General features: G+C 32.6%; 1 protein-coding gene across 1 annotated transcript in view; it reads right to left on the bottom strand.

Annotated features, from left to right (window-relative positions):
• Positions 1-1,826: 1,826 nt before the first annotated feature.
• LOC100167238 (head-specific guanylate cyclase) overlaps positions 1,827-17,875 on the bottom strand; it is a 343,251-nt gene continuing 327,202 nt past the window's right edge. The window contains exons 12-14 of the mRNA XM_029487547.1: positions 15,445-15,588; positions 7,864-8,018; positions 1,827-4,477 (exon numbers count right to left, since the gene is read on the bottom strand). Of these exons, the coding sequence (XP_029343407.1) occupies positions 4,282-4,477; positions 7,864-8,018; positions 15,445-15,588 (495 nt within the window). The 3' untranslated portion in view covers positions 1,827-4,281. The remainder of the gene's footprint in view (positions 4,478-7,863; positions 8,019-15,444; positions 15,589-17,875) is intronic.

Here is a 17,875-nt window from a genome sequence, read left to right on the forward strand (position 1 = left end):
TAGATGTCGATATTACGGAACACAAATGTTGATCGAATTTTCGGACAATTGTTTGCCACTCGCGATATTTACCTACATTTTAGTAAAAAATAAAAATGTCACGAGGACCTATACCTATGTAAGAGGTAGGTACATACTTTATGATAGATGAGTGAACCGGAAATGGTTTTTAAAAATCGTACCACTGCGGCGCTTCGGAGAAGTCTGGAAATTCTTCTTTTCGGGTCGCTCCTCGGGGACCTTGACATTTTATCCGATTCGGGACGTATTTTCCTGGCCCGTTACAGCTTATTTTTCAATTGCAAATCGAAAATGCTCAGAATGCGCTTCGCGTTCATTCAAAAGCCGACACATGCGTGTCTTACGACTTCCTGCACATGGACAACCAATAATTTTTCTTTAAAAAAAACCCAGAATAATAACCTCGAACGACCTTGATAAATTAATCAGCGGTGTTGACTTATCACCCCGCTATGAATAGTTTTTCAAAAGCTGGATATACTACGCCGCCGCCGTGTTGGTTTCATTTCGAACCGCGGTTATTACGATAAATATCGGTGTATCATGCCTGGGTTATGGGCGAACGCAAAAATGAAATAAAATAAAAAGCTGGTCACATAAATAATTGTAGCAAGAGAACAGTCCAAAGTTGCATTAGTCGTGAACGTAACGAAAACCTTTACAATTGTATAGTTTCTTCATATGATAGTGGTTACAACATTTGAGGGAAGATTGAAACTTCATCAGCTAATACATTAGGTAAATTACTAAACCTTCAATGTCTCGAACATACATACGACTTATTAGGAACGATATCCATTTCTTATATAAATTATTAAATAATCAAATTAATTAAATTGATTGTCCGGAGTTGTCATCCAAACTTCCTTATTAAATATATACCACCTCACCATAATCTCAGATCTACAACCACATTTTATGTACCACCATAAGAACAAAATATTATAGTCTGTCCCCTTCAAATATGACTATTAATTTAATAGTAATTCAGTAAAAAAATTTCGATTTCTTTTTAATATACCAAGCAAGTCAAAAAGTTCTGATTTCCAATTTTGTATTCTTTTTATTATTTGTAAAGTACTCATCAATTTATTAAGAAAGTAACGTATAATATTTTTCTCGCCCTTCCTTCTGTTTTGTTTTCCCCACATGTTCCGATTTAAAATGTTATTTGTGTTACCAATAATAATTACTGTACTCTGTGCAGGAGGTTGTCGACGGCGTAGATGTGGGACAAAAGGTTTTGGTCGGCGATTAGAGATCGAACGCAACTCGGCGCACTATATATTTACATAATAGGTATTTTTATATAGGTACGCAGGTATGACAATATAGTACGATATATACACAACGTGATTGAACGAAAGTGTTTTATTCTGTTTATTTGGCGAAATTCGAATTTATTTTGGCATATACAGGGTGTCCCGCGAATGCGTTTTTACCGTCTTAAATCGATAATAATATAGCATAATGCAAACACGACCGAGTCCCCCTCCGCGTATCAGATCATGTAACACCGTTTGCGGAACACTCTGTGTGCAAACACAAAGCGCACACACACATATTATTTATATATAGTATTATATAGGTACGACACAACATATATTTATATACGCAAAGAAATAACAATCTTAGTATATGTATTATTATATAGTAATATCAATAATTTTTTTTTTGTCCAGCTTATACAACACTCTGCACATGACGATTTTTGACGGATCCAAATATTATCCAATGTGAGTGAGTGTGTGTGTGTGAGTGTTAAAAAGCAGTCGGAAATAACGTAATATATAATTGACAATACGTGTTGTACAGACGCGTCAGCGTAACAATCTAAATCGTAAACGCAATTACATATATTTCTCTTCTCATAATAATATTTTATCACACCAGTGTAGCAGTTGTAGTAAGTACAGAGAGAAAGAAAAAAAAACAATAATAAATTATTATAATAATATTGTAGTGTTAATAATAATTTTTAGTCAAGTAACGCAATAGTTTTTTTTGACAAAAGCAAACGTTTAAAATATATAATATACATAATATTATATGTATGTATATAGACTTATCAATAGAATATTATTTCTAAGTTTAGTGTTATAATGCGATGGCAATAATATAATATAATATCCAATAAAACATTATCAATATTATTATTATTATTGTTGTAACATACAATAATATTATATTATTCTTAATACATAATAATAATTTAACTACAATATTTATATTCACGTGTTAAAACGATAAACGATAGAAACATTAAACACTAGGAACACAAAACTCGTTATGAAATAACGTTGATCACAATAGTTTTTTTTTGTCAGGAGATTTTTTTCCTTTTGTTTGTATTAATTATTTTTTACACCATAGGAAGATTCTAAGAGATTAAAGAAAAAGAGGACGTGAAACAAGAGTCAAAGTGTCTTAATATAAGCATATTTATTTTTGGAAATATCTTTGTACAAAAGTGATTAATTCATCCGATCGGTGTATCTATTGTTCCTTACTCAACCATATACTCAATGTAATAATTTTTTCTTGAATTTAAATATTATTATCTCATCTAATTAAAAAAATTTTTTTTTGAAATTTTAACGCTTTGTATTTTTTTTATCGTGTTCACATATATTTAAATCATATTATATAGGTCAGTGTTTTCTGATAGATTTATGGTTTCTAATTTCACTGAATGATTTGTCTTGGAATCGTTTCTCGCGCAGCAGTTCTATTAAGTACTAGGTAGGAATTACATGGATAAAATAGCGAATAAAATAAAATGATTTTAATGAAACTACTAGTATAATAATCTTGGTAGAAAAAAACAAGTTTATCAATGTTGTTATTTAAATTTCTGATTAAGTTCTTTTGAATATACTGAATTTACAAAAGTTATTATTTGGCGCCTTTCATTAGCCAAAGGTAGGTATTTTCTTCTCTTATGTCAGATGCATAATAATTTTTAAAATTGTTCTTGGTCTACTTTGATCATATTATTATTATTATTATATCCGTTTCCTGTACATTATTTTAAAGAATTCATTTCCGAAGAGATTTTGTTAAAGACGAATATTATCTACTGGAGAACCCGTTTTTTTTTTTTTTAGTCCTTTAATTTCCAGAAATATTTAAACGATTTTTCTTAAATATTCTATATCAGTAATTTTTTTCACCCACTGTACAGTGGAACAAAAGCGTTTGGATATAGGTACAGGGTTTTTAATACCATCAGTCTCCGTGAGCCGTATTTTTCGAAGTGATTCTATAGAATAAAATTATCGCTGGCGTTCGTTAAAATGGTTTTTTTTCCTTACCGACTCTCTATATTATTATATCGCAGAACCGTTTTGTATAATAATAATAATTATTCTATATTATACATTGAAGAAAAAAAAATGAATATCTGTCGTCGCCGACGTGTAGTGGGTATTGCGCCGCCGGTAAATACGGAAAAGGAGACCACGCTCGAAAGACTTTTTTTATATTACGTTCAATATAAAGTATTATATTATATTATATTATGGAGATAAATGAAGAAATCCAAAAGAAATAATAACGTCACCGTTGTTGGACATTATAATAATATTTTAATCGTCATATGTTTTTGATCATATTATTATAATAATATTATAAATATTTTAGGCCGCGAGAGAATGATTTAGCTGTTGTACAAATAATATATAAGTATATAATGTGTTCATCTCACGCGACTTCAACCGTCGGCGACGGGCGATGTCATAATAATTAATATAATGTATTATTATCATTATTTAAAATTTAGGTGAGCGAAGTGTGCAGGAATCGTGATGCATGAATCGAGTGCTTTTAAGTCCGGCGGTGTTTTGTTCCGACGGGCCGGATGACAGGATAAGGATATTAGGAGGTATACATATATCATCGTATATATATATTATATATATATGAGACGACTGGACTCTACAGCTATATAATAATAATAATCAAACTATAACATTTTTTTTCTTCCTTTTTTACGTTTTCCCTCGCATCGGCATATTATCATTATTATCATCGTAATATAATATAATATGTTCAATATTATTACTGTGGTGAGTGCACTTCTACGGGTGGGCAAAAACAAAAAAAAAAAAAACAAAAATTACAATATATTATAATAAGCCTCGACGTCGTTCCGCCTGTGCGCGTGTGTATAATATCATAATAATATTTTTGTAATCATCTACGAAGAGACGGCGATGGCTGCGTCGGCGGTGGAGGCGGCGGTGGATGTGGCGGTATCGTTCAGCTGTCCAACGTGAGCTGTCGCAAGCCGGCGGTGACGTGAGCGTCCAAGTCGGTCGCGCCGTCGGCCGACATGTCGGGGTGCGCGTACGACAACAGGAAATGGCACGTGCCCGGTATGTGCTCAGGGAACCCGACGGGCAGACACGACCGGCTCCTCTCCTCGAACGAGAATCCGGGGGTCTTCATCAACAACCTACGAACAGCGAGCACGCGATCGCGTTAGTAATGAATTTCATGTGTGGGTACATTATCATTACACCAATAATACGTTAATATAATGTAATATTCATATCATCATACATTTATCATAATACATTCATCATAAAATGTGACGGGGCATTCGAGTTGTGCCCTAAGTACTAGGGACTGCTAATCACAGCAGGGTACTATACACTAGTTGGGTTCGGGATTATTTTAGGTACTACACTAGTGTAGGGTCATTATAGTTATATTATATTTTGTTGGTGACTAGTACCACACTTTACTAACATTTTCCTTCACATTTGAACAGACTTAGAAGTCTATTAAGACCAAAAGGTGTGTTTAAAAATGTTTTTTTACAGTTCCTTTTTTTAGTTTATTTGTTGTTAAAAATATAAATTACTCGAGTTTTACAAATTATGATACAATACAAATATGGGTACAATACCAACAATTAATGTCATATTATACATTTTTACCAGCACAAAAGTGATTTTTTTAAACGACATTTTATTTTTATTTATATTATAATGGTAGCTAACATCTATATATATATTTTTTTATATATTTTGATTTTTAAAATTTTTAATATTTTTTCTTGGTGTTGTACTTATATTTTTAGTATATTATTATTTTCTTCTAATTTATATTTTTAATGACAAAGAAACGAAAAAAAAATTATTTTAACCATACCTTTGATTTAAACTCTAAATAGATCATAAACAGTCATAACTCCTAAGGCTATTAAAATAGGAAGAAAATGTTAGTATAGTATAGTAGGTACTCACCAAAAACTAAGGGACTCAACTACAGTGCAATACTTAAAATAATTCGAGACCCAACTAGTATAGCAATTTTTAGTTCGGGAACCAACTCGGATGCAGCCATATGCGTATGATAATAATTATAATAATATCACATATAACCAAGGCCGGATTTAGCACAAGTGCCGCTATTATAGGCCCCGATAATATTTTCCGCTCCTCCACCTCATGTCCCTATCTTTTTCACCATGAAAAATTTGAATTATTGAAAAATTGCTTTAAAATATTGAAAATAAAATAACAGATAAAAATTCGATTAAAAAATTATAAAATACAAATTCAAACGATGGCAAGACGTCAACTATTAAGTTTTACAAATAAAATATGTTTGCGATATCTTCAGAGTCCTGCAAGATATACAGTTGGCTTTCTCACATGAAAACTAAATCGTTTGAAGGAAAGACTTATCACAATATTATCATTATATCTGATATCATTCAATATATTATTTATTCGCTTGGATTACAACCATAATAATATGTAGCGTCGTCCATAGTCTTTGCGCATGTAATTGGAGCTCGTTTACCTCGTGAACGTATATAATATTAAGTCTTTTATGAATTCTTTACTAATATAACAAATGTATGGTATAGATATGGGGCGACCATATGAATGATTTTGGCGTATATACACGCATCGAAAGCTCCGAGTATCTAAGCAGTGAGTACCTGTGTCTTTGCAAACATAATAATAATGAATATTATATAACGTCTTACAAATGGGAAGATCTTTAATGTTAAGATGTAGACAGCCATTATGCGTCTTTTACGTAGGTACTATACGAGGTATACTAGATATTAAATAATTTAGAAATTCGAGAGCACCTTAATACTGCACGTATAAAGCTGCTTCGATATCAATTGATCTTGATGATAAGTAGTGAGTATACTGCCATTTAACTGGAATATATAACAATATTATATATTATGCGCACACCGTATGAATAATAATATATATATAAGTAGACGGACGAAGATGGTATTATATTATATAATAATATAAATTAGGTGGAATGACGGAATGCCAAATATCAATTATTCTCGTGCAGAGAACCATTCAAGTAGAGCGCGATGAAGCCGAAATATGGTTTGCACTTAAAAATAAACACATACCACCTACATGTATTATATATACTTATAAATAGATAGATATATTGAGGGAGAGAGAGAGTTATTGAAGTGTAGCTGCCGTCTGGTCGGAATATCCGCGGGACGAACCCCGAGAATAATTCTGAGAATGATGAAAAAAATAAAATACGGGACAGTACCGGTCGTCTGTGTGCAATAATATATTATGACCCATTGCGGACCGAGCGGTAAAAGGATATCGAATTGAAAGATGGAAAAATAAAATTTCACGTCTGTGCGGGTATAAGATTTTTTTCTTGACAATCCGAGCGGCCCGAAGGGTAACGAAAGCGGTTATTTAAAGATATCGTTCATACACACATACACGTGCGCATTTAAACCATTTATTATTTTTATAGATATGTTTTATTTTTTACAGCATTCATGCCGAACGGTTCGATTTATCAACAAAAAAAAACGTTTTACGGACATCTCGATCGCGGCTGAAACGCATAATATATATATATATATATATATATACGACGACGAAAAAGTCGGTAAAAACCGGAGACTTAATACGGTTGTATAGGTAGGTAGAGGTATTATATCGTATGTACACATATTAAATTATATTATACGAGTGAAATCGTCTAAAATAAAATAACAAACAAATCTCGAGCAGAGGTCCAACCTCGAATTTGAGCATATTTATCTAGGCTGACGGCGCCGTGACCTGTAGTCGTAGGACGTGCAGGCTTGGAATTTCACTAAACCATCACGACGTGTATTATAAATAAATATTAACATTAAATATTGAATCGTACCGAGTACGTCGTGCCACGCATAGCAAGTCGTCTAATCGTCATAATAAATATTGTGCGAAATCGCGATCAAATAATTATTCGGCAAATCAATTATTTATCTTTTTCTCCGATATTGCATTTTATCTCTTCCAACTCGAACGAAACTGAAGCGCGCGCCACTGTTGTCTCTGCCATCATTGCGTTATCTATAATATGTATACTACAACGACCAAATTCGATTATTTTCGATAACCACGTCATCGTCATTCTCAACCACGGTGTGCAACATACAACGAGGCGAGTTGTATAGGCAATATATAATTTTATTTTTATAAATACAGTCTGAGCCCTGCAAAGTTACTTTTTAGTACATTCATACAATAATTTGAATAGGTTATAATTACAAAAATATTATGTAGAATCAGTTAACTTTCGTTGGCGCCCCAGGGCAATAATATTTGGCACCCCTGCTATATGTTTATTAACATAGATATTTAAACATTTACTGTCCTCTAAAATGTCACAACTTTTGCCACCCTGAGACACTTGCCCCCCATTGCCACCCTCTAGACATGACTCGCTGCTGCAGGGTGGAATAGACTAGCTGGCGATACGTCGCGTTAATATAACGACACAACGAATGGTAGAATAATAAATCGACAATCGCGGTCATAATATACTTACTGATGAGTAGTCGGACTGACGTTTATCCGGAGTGGTTCGCTACCTGACTCGAACTTGTTGGCGATCGTCACGTTGTGGCCGAACAAGCAATATCTTGGCATTTTCACGCCGACCACGCCGGCCAATATCGATCCGGTGTGCAATCCGATTCGCATCTGAAATCGAGACGATTAAAATACTAGTCGATCGAACTTAACTATAATAATATAACCTATATAATATTATCATAACGACAAGTCGAGACGTGTCGTGTTTTTCGTTCATCTACACTTTTGCAAGAGGAAAACACCAAACGCGTATATAATAATATATTTTTTGATTGTATTATACACGCATACTATAATATACGAGTTGCGAAATGCACTTGCATACTTTAATAAAATATAATTATATATAAATATGCATGGTGCACTTATTTATGCGTCTCTAGTTTTAAAAATTTTCGCGGTGTCACTGCATCATTCACCGAAAAAGGATGAAAAACAAATTATGTCTCCGGAACCTGCAGCCTGAGGTCAAAAAATGTTATCCTTTGAAAATACGGCTGATATTTTAAACGTATTAAATATATATAGCATACTTAAATGGTCAATGTCTCCTGGTTCTATTAAAAGATACGTAAACATTTATAAATTGTATAATATTTTTGATACTTTCGTAAATGCTGCGTAATATTTTATTATAATTCAAAAAGGTAAATATTAATATGAACAAATATATAAAGAAGAACAACAAAAATGGAATAGATAAATAAATAGACTACATTGTAGACACTGGTACATTACATAATATAGGTTTTAGGTCACTAGTATTATTTAACAACTATAGTTTTAATAGAGTGTTTGTATATTTTATAAGACGTGCTGTTAATAATTTGCACCGAAATATCATTCAGTAATCTCAAACCCACTTACAAAAAACACCGACTAGATTATTGTTTATAATTTTAATTTTTAAACGTAAAAATGGTTTAGTGATGCTCGTACAAAACAACGTAAAAATATAATATCATTATTGAAGTCAAAAAAATATTTGCATAATAACGTGAAATGACCTTTTTTTAAAAAAACTTTCGTTGCTGTGTTTTGACCAATATAATGGCTGAATATTTTGGGGGGAGGGGTGACATTGGCTCTATCCCTGCTTAATTACCCCCAAATTAAAAGTATTTAAAATAATTATAATAATCACTGTCGACCAGAGAAATAATAACTGTTCGGTATTAAAAAAATCTATGGGAATCGTAAGAAAAAAAAACAAAAAATGGATAATGATTGGATGATTAAAATGGATTTTTCTTTAGTCAGTGCCATTTATACTGAGCAAATTAATTTTACGCGATACCTGTACAGGTACTCTGCAGTTATGTATGGATCAAATGACATGTAGACTGTAATTATATGTATTATAATATATAGCTGGTGACGTATATTATTATAAGTCTGACAGTTAAGCACATGTAATATTCTAAAATTATTAGTGCCATAATTATTGTGAAAACTAATAGTGAGGGGGTTAAGATGGCCCGAACCAAATCCGTGATCGATTACCAATTCCAAAAGTATGTACAATTTTTTTTAATAATAATACTACAAAAGACCCTGTTGATAACAATAATAATAATAACACTGCAGTTAGGTATACAAATATCAGAAAAATTAAAAAAGGGAAGAACTGGAAACACATTTATGCTAACTGTTACATGGCGTATTATATAACATGTAGTTAAGTATTATTATGATATAACGTATTGGATATCGCATATTGCAGTTAAGTATTTAAGCACATGTAATGTTCTAATATTATTAAAATAGACTTTAGCGCCATAATTATTACGAAAACTAATATAGTTCAGAGTATTAAAAGATTACGCGCAGATTTAATTCCCTTAAAGCTCGTTTAATCCCCGGTAATATATTATTAGGTATAGGTGGTTCGATGTTTTATATAGATCACCACACGATGCACGCATTCACCAGGTCGTGTACCGCGATAACAATAATAATGTCAATAATATTATATTGCTATATTATTGTTCGAGCTGTGCTGAAAAAAATATAAACGCGCTCGTGTGCCAAGTCCACCTTTTTTTTATAATGATAAAAATATAATATTATAATAATAATAATAATGATATGTACCAAATATTTACTATAATTACAGTATAAACGTATATTAATTATTATTATCGCACCGCGCACGTCTTGCGGGAGTCGGTTAAAAGGACGCTACCCATATGCACATTTTGTTGTGCCTCCGTTTACACACGTACGACATTGCACCTTTCTTTAACTTTGTGCGTTAGTTTTGATAATATTACAGTGAATTATTGACCTATGGTCAAACTTTTAGGCACCTAAGAATACTATAGCTGCGCCGAAGCGTCGGATTTATTCGATATTATTTTAATTTTCAAGCGAGATATGAGCGCTTTTAATTTTGCTTGAAAATGAAAATATCGAAAAATCGCAGACGCTTGAGCACAGTCGATAATGTACTTTTTGCGATAACAGGTCGATTCGCTCTGGTATCAAAAGTAACAACTCATTAAAGTGAACGACAATTTTCTTTGCCGTACGTTTGTAAGACGGAGACAACAAACGCATTATGAGTAGCACCCTCTTAAGACAAAAGCGTATATTAATATAACTATTATCACGCAAGTCGTGTAGGCAGCTGACCGTAGGACTACTATAACGTAGGTGCCAATAATTCATTTATTATTAATATTTGTGATGACTGAAATGGCGTAACGTGCCTGAAATTTTTTTGCCAAAGTTCACGGCACAAAGTACGACATAAAATTGTTAAAAAATTGTCATTTGTGTATCTATATAATATAGCTGTATTTTCGTACGATTAAAGCCTCCATAAATACCGAAATTAACGTGGTCGGGCGTAATGCACACGCATATTAATAATAGCTATTATAATGTACCGCGCGGTGTAAAAACTCAAAAATAATTAATTTTCAAACTCGAACAACTATTTCTTGTGTTCTGATATCGAAAAAAGAAAAACGACGTTACACCACAGTAAAATATGTTCTCCTCTTTACAGTGTGAACATTTGGTTGTTAAGCTTTGACTATAGCCCAAGTAGTTCTCACCCGCGAAAAACAGTTTTTGCAATGTTTTACATATTTTGTAAGACGGAGACAACACACGCTAGTGTAGCGTCCTCTTAAATCGCCCTAGCCGTCGAAAACGAGTATATTTTAATTTCGAACACGAAACGACTTTTTATTTGTAATAAATAATAATAGTACCTAATAATATAATATTCAAGCTACCACGTTAAAATATATTATTGTGACGATAACGCGTAAGACACGTGAAGAATTCGCATCCGAATCGTATACGTCATGCTATGTACGACCGTCCCGATATATTTATTATATATTATATATATATTTTCCACCGTTATATATATTATGTATATATGTATTACTTTTCCGCAATCTTTTGTGTTTTGCGGCCCTATCTCGGCCGTAATCGCTATATTATACTCGGACTTTTACCCGATTTATTACTCGAGCAGCGTCCTCCCACACCCCACCACACCCCACCGTCGTCGACTCTTATTCCGCAAAGGTTTTCCGAAATCCCCGAGGGATACGTGTCCGACGTTTTTATCTGCCACCGCGGTTGAGCCGGCAGACGAAATCCACTATTCCGGTCGTTCAATTATTATATCGTTGCGAATTTAATCTAAATCGACGTTCTAAGTACGCGCGTCCATATTATATCATTATATATAGGTACCTTCTACTTGAACAATATAATAATAATAAAATTAAAAAAAATATACGTTATAATAATAAAAATATGTGAGTTTCGGCGCTCTGCAGATGGTTTATTCAATGCAATCGAATATTAATTTAAATTAATTTATATTTGTGTTTCTCGTCGCAGTAAGACGTATCGCAGTAGTCCTTAGCGTCGAGGGGATTTCAAATGGACATTTTTTAAAGAGTTAAAAATTGGCAATTTTCAAATTGTAAATGTGTGCGTAGTACGTGATCATTAGTGTGTGTGACTGTGTGTAAATATAAAATATCGGAGCGCTCCCGTTTAGCGCGTGATCGGCAAACACTTTATGCTATTTTGTATGTACTTTTTGTAAGACTTCTGATTTGAGCTCGTTAATATGTCAACTTGAGGTTAGGTTAGTCCGTTTATATTGTCCGTTTTTGCAATCCCCTTAAAACGCTTTTAGTTTTTGCTTGCAATACGTGTCTCGGTGACTTTTTATTTTTTAATCATCGAATACGGCCACCGCCACGGTCCATCACAATATCTCGCGGACTGTACCGTTCACTTAACGATTACATAAATCTTGTGTAACGGCGTCGGGGGTGGGGGGGGGGAGGAGAGGGATTAGATTCGAATGCGAAAAAAAAAAAAAATATCACGACTTTCTCGACCGGATACACTGACGAGGTTTTCATGATAATTACGTTTCGTCTTTTACGCACAGTAGCCGCGGCGGGTACGCTTAGGTTTTTTTTTTTCGCAAACGTTTTCCGACGCGCTCGAATAATATTACATATGCGGCAAAGTGTTTCACAGATTTCGGTGCACCCTCTGAACGTGGAAACAAGAGAATGAAATCTCAGAGCATAGGTACAAAATATTACGTTCGACCCTGAGGGGCACACGTGTCGTACATACAAAACGAATGGTTTTGACCCGACGCGGTCGATCGCGGTGTTGTATAGGGCAAGCAAGAAACTCGCGTAGGTATACCGCGGCCATGTATCAAAATATTATATACGTTTTATTATTACGATTTATATATATAAATATATATTTTATCGGTATGATATATGCCTTCTCGTCGATATACGCGTGTACTTGTAAAATATCGCAAATAAACTATAATGTGTACAGGCTGATTATTAATTTATCGCTATATATTGTTATGCAGTCGATTATTTTCTCGGTAAACTAATGGGTTTTTGATAATATTTTGTATTTTTTTAAGGCGACCTGAATTGTAGTCACATAATAACATAATATTATACCTAACTATTATTAATATTCCAACCAGTAATTGATTAGTAGTTATTTAATACTATTAATTGGGTAGTTATTTAAGAAGCATTTACATTTAAGATGATCGGAGTGGAGTCGCATAATTATAGAGGTAACTACTCGGTACTCGGCAAAGTTTTTGTCCATACACTATATTATACTTCCCTCGCCTAAACGTTATAAAACATTATATTGTGACTAATTAGTATTTGGCAAAATTATAATAACGTATACGTGTTCGAAATTCGACTTTTATACATTGGTATAAGTTTTCAGAGTAAAACATAGTATACATGTAATTATTATAAAATATGAATGTATCGTTATTTAAAATTAAAAAAAAAATTATATATATATATATTTTTTTTAATTTCGTGTTGTAACAACTATAATAATATATAGGTAGGTTAGGCATTATGAAATTATGTAAAAAAAATACATTAAATATACCTAGGTACCTATGTTTAAAATCACAATTAATATAAAACGTATTCAGAAAACGACTGTGATAAAATAATAGTGGTCACCCACTCCATACGTGACGTGTGTGACACGATAACATAATATATTAATATACGCTGCGGCATTGCAGTAATCTCGTCGGATGATCGGGCGCCATCGCTCATTGTTTTTTGCATTAAAAAACTGTCGATAAAAATAACGAGACTGACCGAACGCGCGTGTAGTTAAATAATTAATATTCGATATAATATAATAACGGACATGACGTGAAGTGCATATCTATATATATAGGTATATAATATATTATACATACGACGACGTGTTGTAGTACGGACCGACCTATAATAATGCATGGCGAGATATTATTATTATTATAACGATTAGATCCGTCGTTCAAAAACGAAACGTATACAATATTATTATTAATATGATATTATACTTTGTATATAATTTTGTTATTAAAATCTGGTCGCGGCGCGTCTTCGTTCGAGGACCGTATATAATATTTTAGGTATGTTATTATAATATTTTGAGATATCAAATGTATATATATATATATATATTATGTACAGCGTGAACAATATTCCTGTAAGTATAATAATAATAATATTATGCGCCCGATACCCGTATTATATGGCGTTCCCAAGGGACTCGAGAGACGACCGCAACGCGAGCTGCGCACGGTAAATATACCTCCACGCGACGTATAAAATATTAAATCGTTACCGAGCCTATGTGTAATATATATATAGTATAATATGGTCTTAACTCGAGAGGGCGAGACGCATCGCTGGCACGAGCAGGTTCCGGCCACAGGGTTTCCGCCGCCGCTCAGTTCGACGAAACAAAAATAATGCACACTGCACAGAAAGTGCAGTGTGATGCAGTTTTCGGCTTTTATGCTCGCCACGCAATATCGTACATGTGTCTGAATAAATATAATTATTGTTATTGTTGGTACCCGCCACGGCTATTATTTTTTCAATACGCCGGAAAAATACGTCAAACCCACCATGACTGTGGTGTAGCTAAATTGCCTACCCAAAACGCCGCGGTTTTATAATATTATTATCAGTGAAATACATTAGTTTTGTTTTAATATCAAAAGTATGATTTTGGGAAATCATGGAATATTATTCATTAAGAAAATAGTGTGAAATTTAATAAGTCAGGGCACAGCTTGACGAAACAAATAATAATACATACTGCGCATTTTAAGCTCGGCGTTAAGTGATATTATAATAATATAACCTATACAATATTATGCCATTTCGTGATTAAAATATAAGTATCTAACAGATTGATATAGTTGCGTCAAAACAAATCAGTCAAGAGCTAATTCAGTCGTATCTAAACCATGTGCTTTTAAACAATTTGGGAACCGATACGGATGGATTGTTACATTATTATTGTTAAATCGTGGCACGGAAACACGTCACCACTGCTCTACTTTCACACCCAAATTAATTTCGAATTCGATGCCAAGTCTATGAATGCTCTTTTACTCCATAAGTTCACGGCACTGGCAACGGTAGAAACGATCTCTAGTTTAAAAAAAATGTCCATTTTTAATTTACTTTAATGTATTTAAATAATATCAATGTTTATTCGATTTTAATGTTTTATAATTTTAATGCTTTTTTTATTGTTTCATCTGCGCAATAGGTCTTTTAAGTCAGAAATAAATACTAATTAATAATGTAACACAATATGCAGCACAATGACCGCAGTCAACAAATGCATTAAGTGGTATGAGATAAAATGTGTTGACCATTATTGCAGTAATTTTTACACCTGGGTAATAATGATTAAGATAATAATAAAAGAAATACTATCGACAATATAATAACTGTTTTAAACATTAGGGTCCAAAACATTAAAAAAAAAAATCACGACGTTTAAATCTAAATGTTTCAAACACTTTGCAACCCTGAAGAGTTATTATGTCATCGTTAGGTATAATATGCGATGTGTAATCATAATGACGTTCTCAGGTGAATGTGCGACGCGAAGTCATCAATTTTAAGTCACGAGATAATAATAATAATAATAATAATATAATGTATATTCAACATAGATTTACTCTGATCGGTTTCCCGTCATGTGTGTGATGAGTTTTACACGTTTCGATCATCTTCAGAGCCATCCATGCGATTTGCTGAGCGTGTATCGAACTGAACTTGTGCAGGCCCGAAGCCACACAGTAGGCATCGCCAATTGTCTCTACCTGTAAATTCAAAACAACAACAAAAAAAAATTGAATAAAATTGAATAAAATAATATGTTAGGCCATATTTTTTCCTTCGTACAAAGGAACTATAATAGTAAGCTATATAATATTTTGTGGTCAGGCACAAAGTGCAGTTGTAATAATATTATAATGTAATGGCTATAGAAAAACGTACAATATTCATATTCATGTTATTATTATTTAGTGTCAGTGACTGCTATTTCATGACAAAATACAATGTTGTAATATAGTACACTCCGCGTTTGTATTCATGTAAGTATTGTTACTTGTTTTATGTTCATTTTATTTGTTTTTTTTTTTGCAGCGTAAAAACCTAATCATGTTTTGGTTTTTCTGATATAAGTCTTACTCGCATACACTATAACAATTATGAATTATTATAGGCTATATAATACAGCTTTTCTTTTCACTTTTATTTTACGTTATTTTATAATGTATACCTATTCTAACATAAACCGTTTTTCGAAAACTCACTTTTAATAATTGCATTCATTTTAACGGTGCGATTTTTGCAATTTATTTAACTGTTAAACGACTTTCACTGTTTAGAATATATTATTATATATATTTGTACAACAATAAAATTATAAAACTTCATAATATTATCATAATTGTATGTATTTTTAATTCCAAACGATTCAAAATAAAAGATTACGTTACACGCAATACTATCGATCTCGTGGCCAAAACGACAGTAATAATACGAACTAGGAAATGTTTATGTTCGTACATTTATTTTTTCCGTATTATTCTATAAATTATATTTTACGATGAGTGCACCAAGTAATCGTAAAAAAAATTAATTTTACCACGTTTTTAAAAAAACCTTTTAAAATGTAAATATTATTTAAATACGAGTTTCTGAGTATATTTTGATAACAATTATGCAAAATACGAAATCATAAGTCAAATGTTATGTAATAAAATAAAAATGTAATAATTATTATTAACACGAAGCCGAGTAAACAGCTGTATACGGTTTGCTCGAAGTGATATTTATCTTGGTCGTGTACGATTCGTACGTATTATTATATAAACGCTCAATAATATTATTGTTTGTACATAATAACATTATAATAATGTTGAAAAATAAGATCCGTAAAGGTGTACTTCACAAACTCTAGTGGCCAGTAAATTACAATATGTATATATATATAGAGAGAGAGAGTAGGTCGTCCTTTTTGCATAAAACATTTGAATGTGAATCGTTTTATTAGGGTTCGGTCGCGGTAAAATTTATTCCGGTTACGCGACGAATGTTTATCACGCGAAGGTCTAACGAGTAACGAACAAGTTGAAAATCGAAAACGAAATGGCAGCATTTGCTCGAAAATCCGGAAGTAAAAAACGGAACAAAAAAAGTCACTGGAAACACAATGTCCGTCTGCGCCGTGTATACATCATCGTCAGTAAGTTCACCTCGGGACTTATTACACCGTGGTTTTGCGGATGACCGACAGACGAAACGATGATATTATAATATATAAGTATTATCATTTATTTATTTATTTATTTACAATCAATTATTTTTAAGTATCTTTTATTTAATATAATTTATAATAGAAAATATGTATTGATATTAGGTAGGTAGGTATTAGGTATTTTAGGTATAACAATATATTGTTGTGTACAAAAATCGTACTATAGTCCAGGAGTTAATAACTAGTTTACCTTACCCATTTCAGCTCATATTTTTTTTTTTTTTTTTTTATTCGTTTAGCGCGTTCTCATCGCTCGTCATCACTGATCTATATAATACGGAAACGAAGATAATAATATTATTATTATTATTATTGTTTGTTGTACACGGTCGCAACGTAGAATATAAAAATAATAATATTATTATACTATATTCACACGCGCATGCGATATCATTATGTGTAGTCGGTCGCCTTGAGAGTTGAGACTATAAAAGTATTGTATATCCCCAACAAAAACATAACCATGAAAAAATGCCAAGTTCCAAACTCCCCACCAAAAAAGTCAGCATATCAAAGTAGTGAAATCTACATTTGTGGCCAAGTCTGCTATTTTTTAATTCATAACCTCTCTGTAATCCTTTATTAAAGAGCAACACTCCTCTTTTATTTTTATTGTTTAACACTTGGCCAGTTTCTGAATGAGGCATAAACTAGACTTGCCCGCAATGTAGATATCACTACTATGATTCATTGTCTTTTTTTGAGAAGAAATCTAAACGTTTTTCTTTTTTCTGAGTTCTCTTCTCCCCACCACCCACGTAAGTCATAAGTGAGTACATTCG

The sequence above is a fragment of the Acyrthosiphon pisum genome, chromosome A1 (genome assembly GCF_005508785.2).
Source record: "Acyrthosiphon pisum isolate AL4f chromosome A1, pea_aphid_22Mar2018_4r6ur, whole genome shotgun sequence".
Classification (NCBI taxonomy): Eukaryota; Metazoa; Arthropoda; class Insecta; order Hemiptera; family Aphididae; genus Acyrthosiphon; species Acyrthosiphon pisum.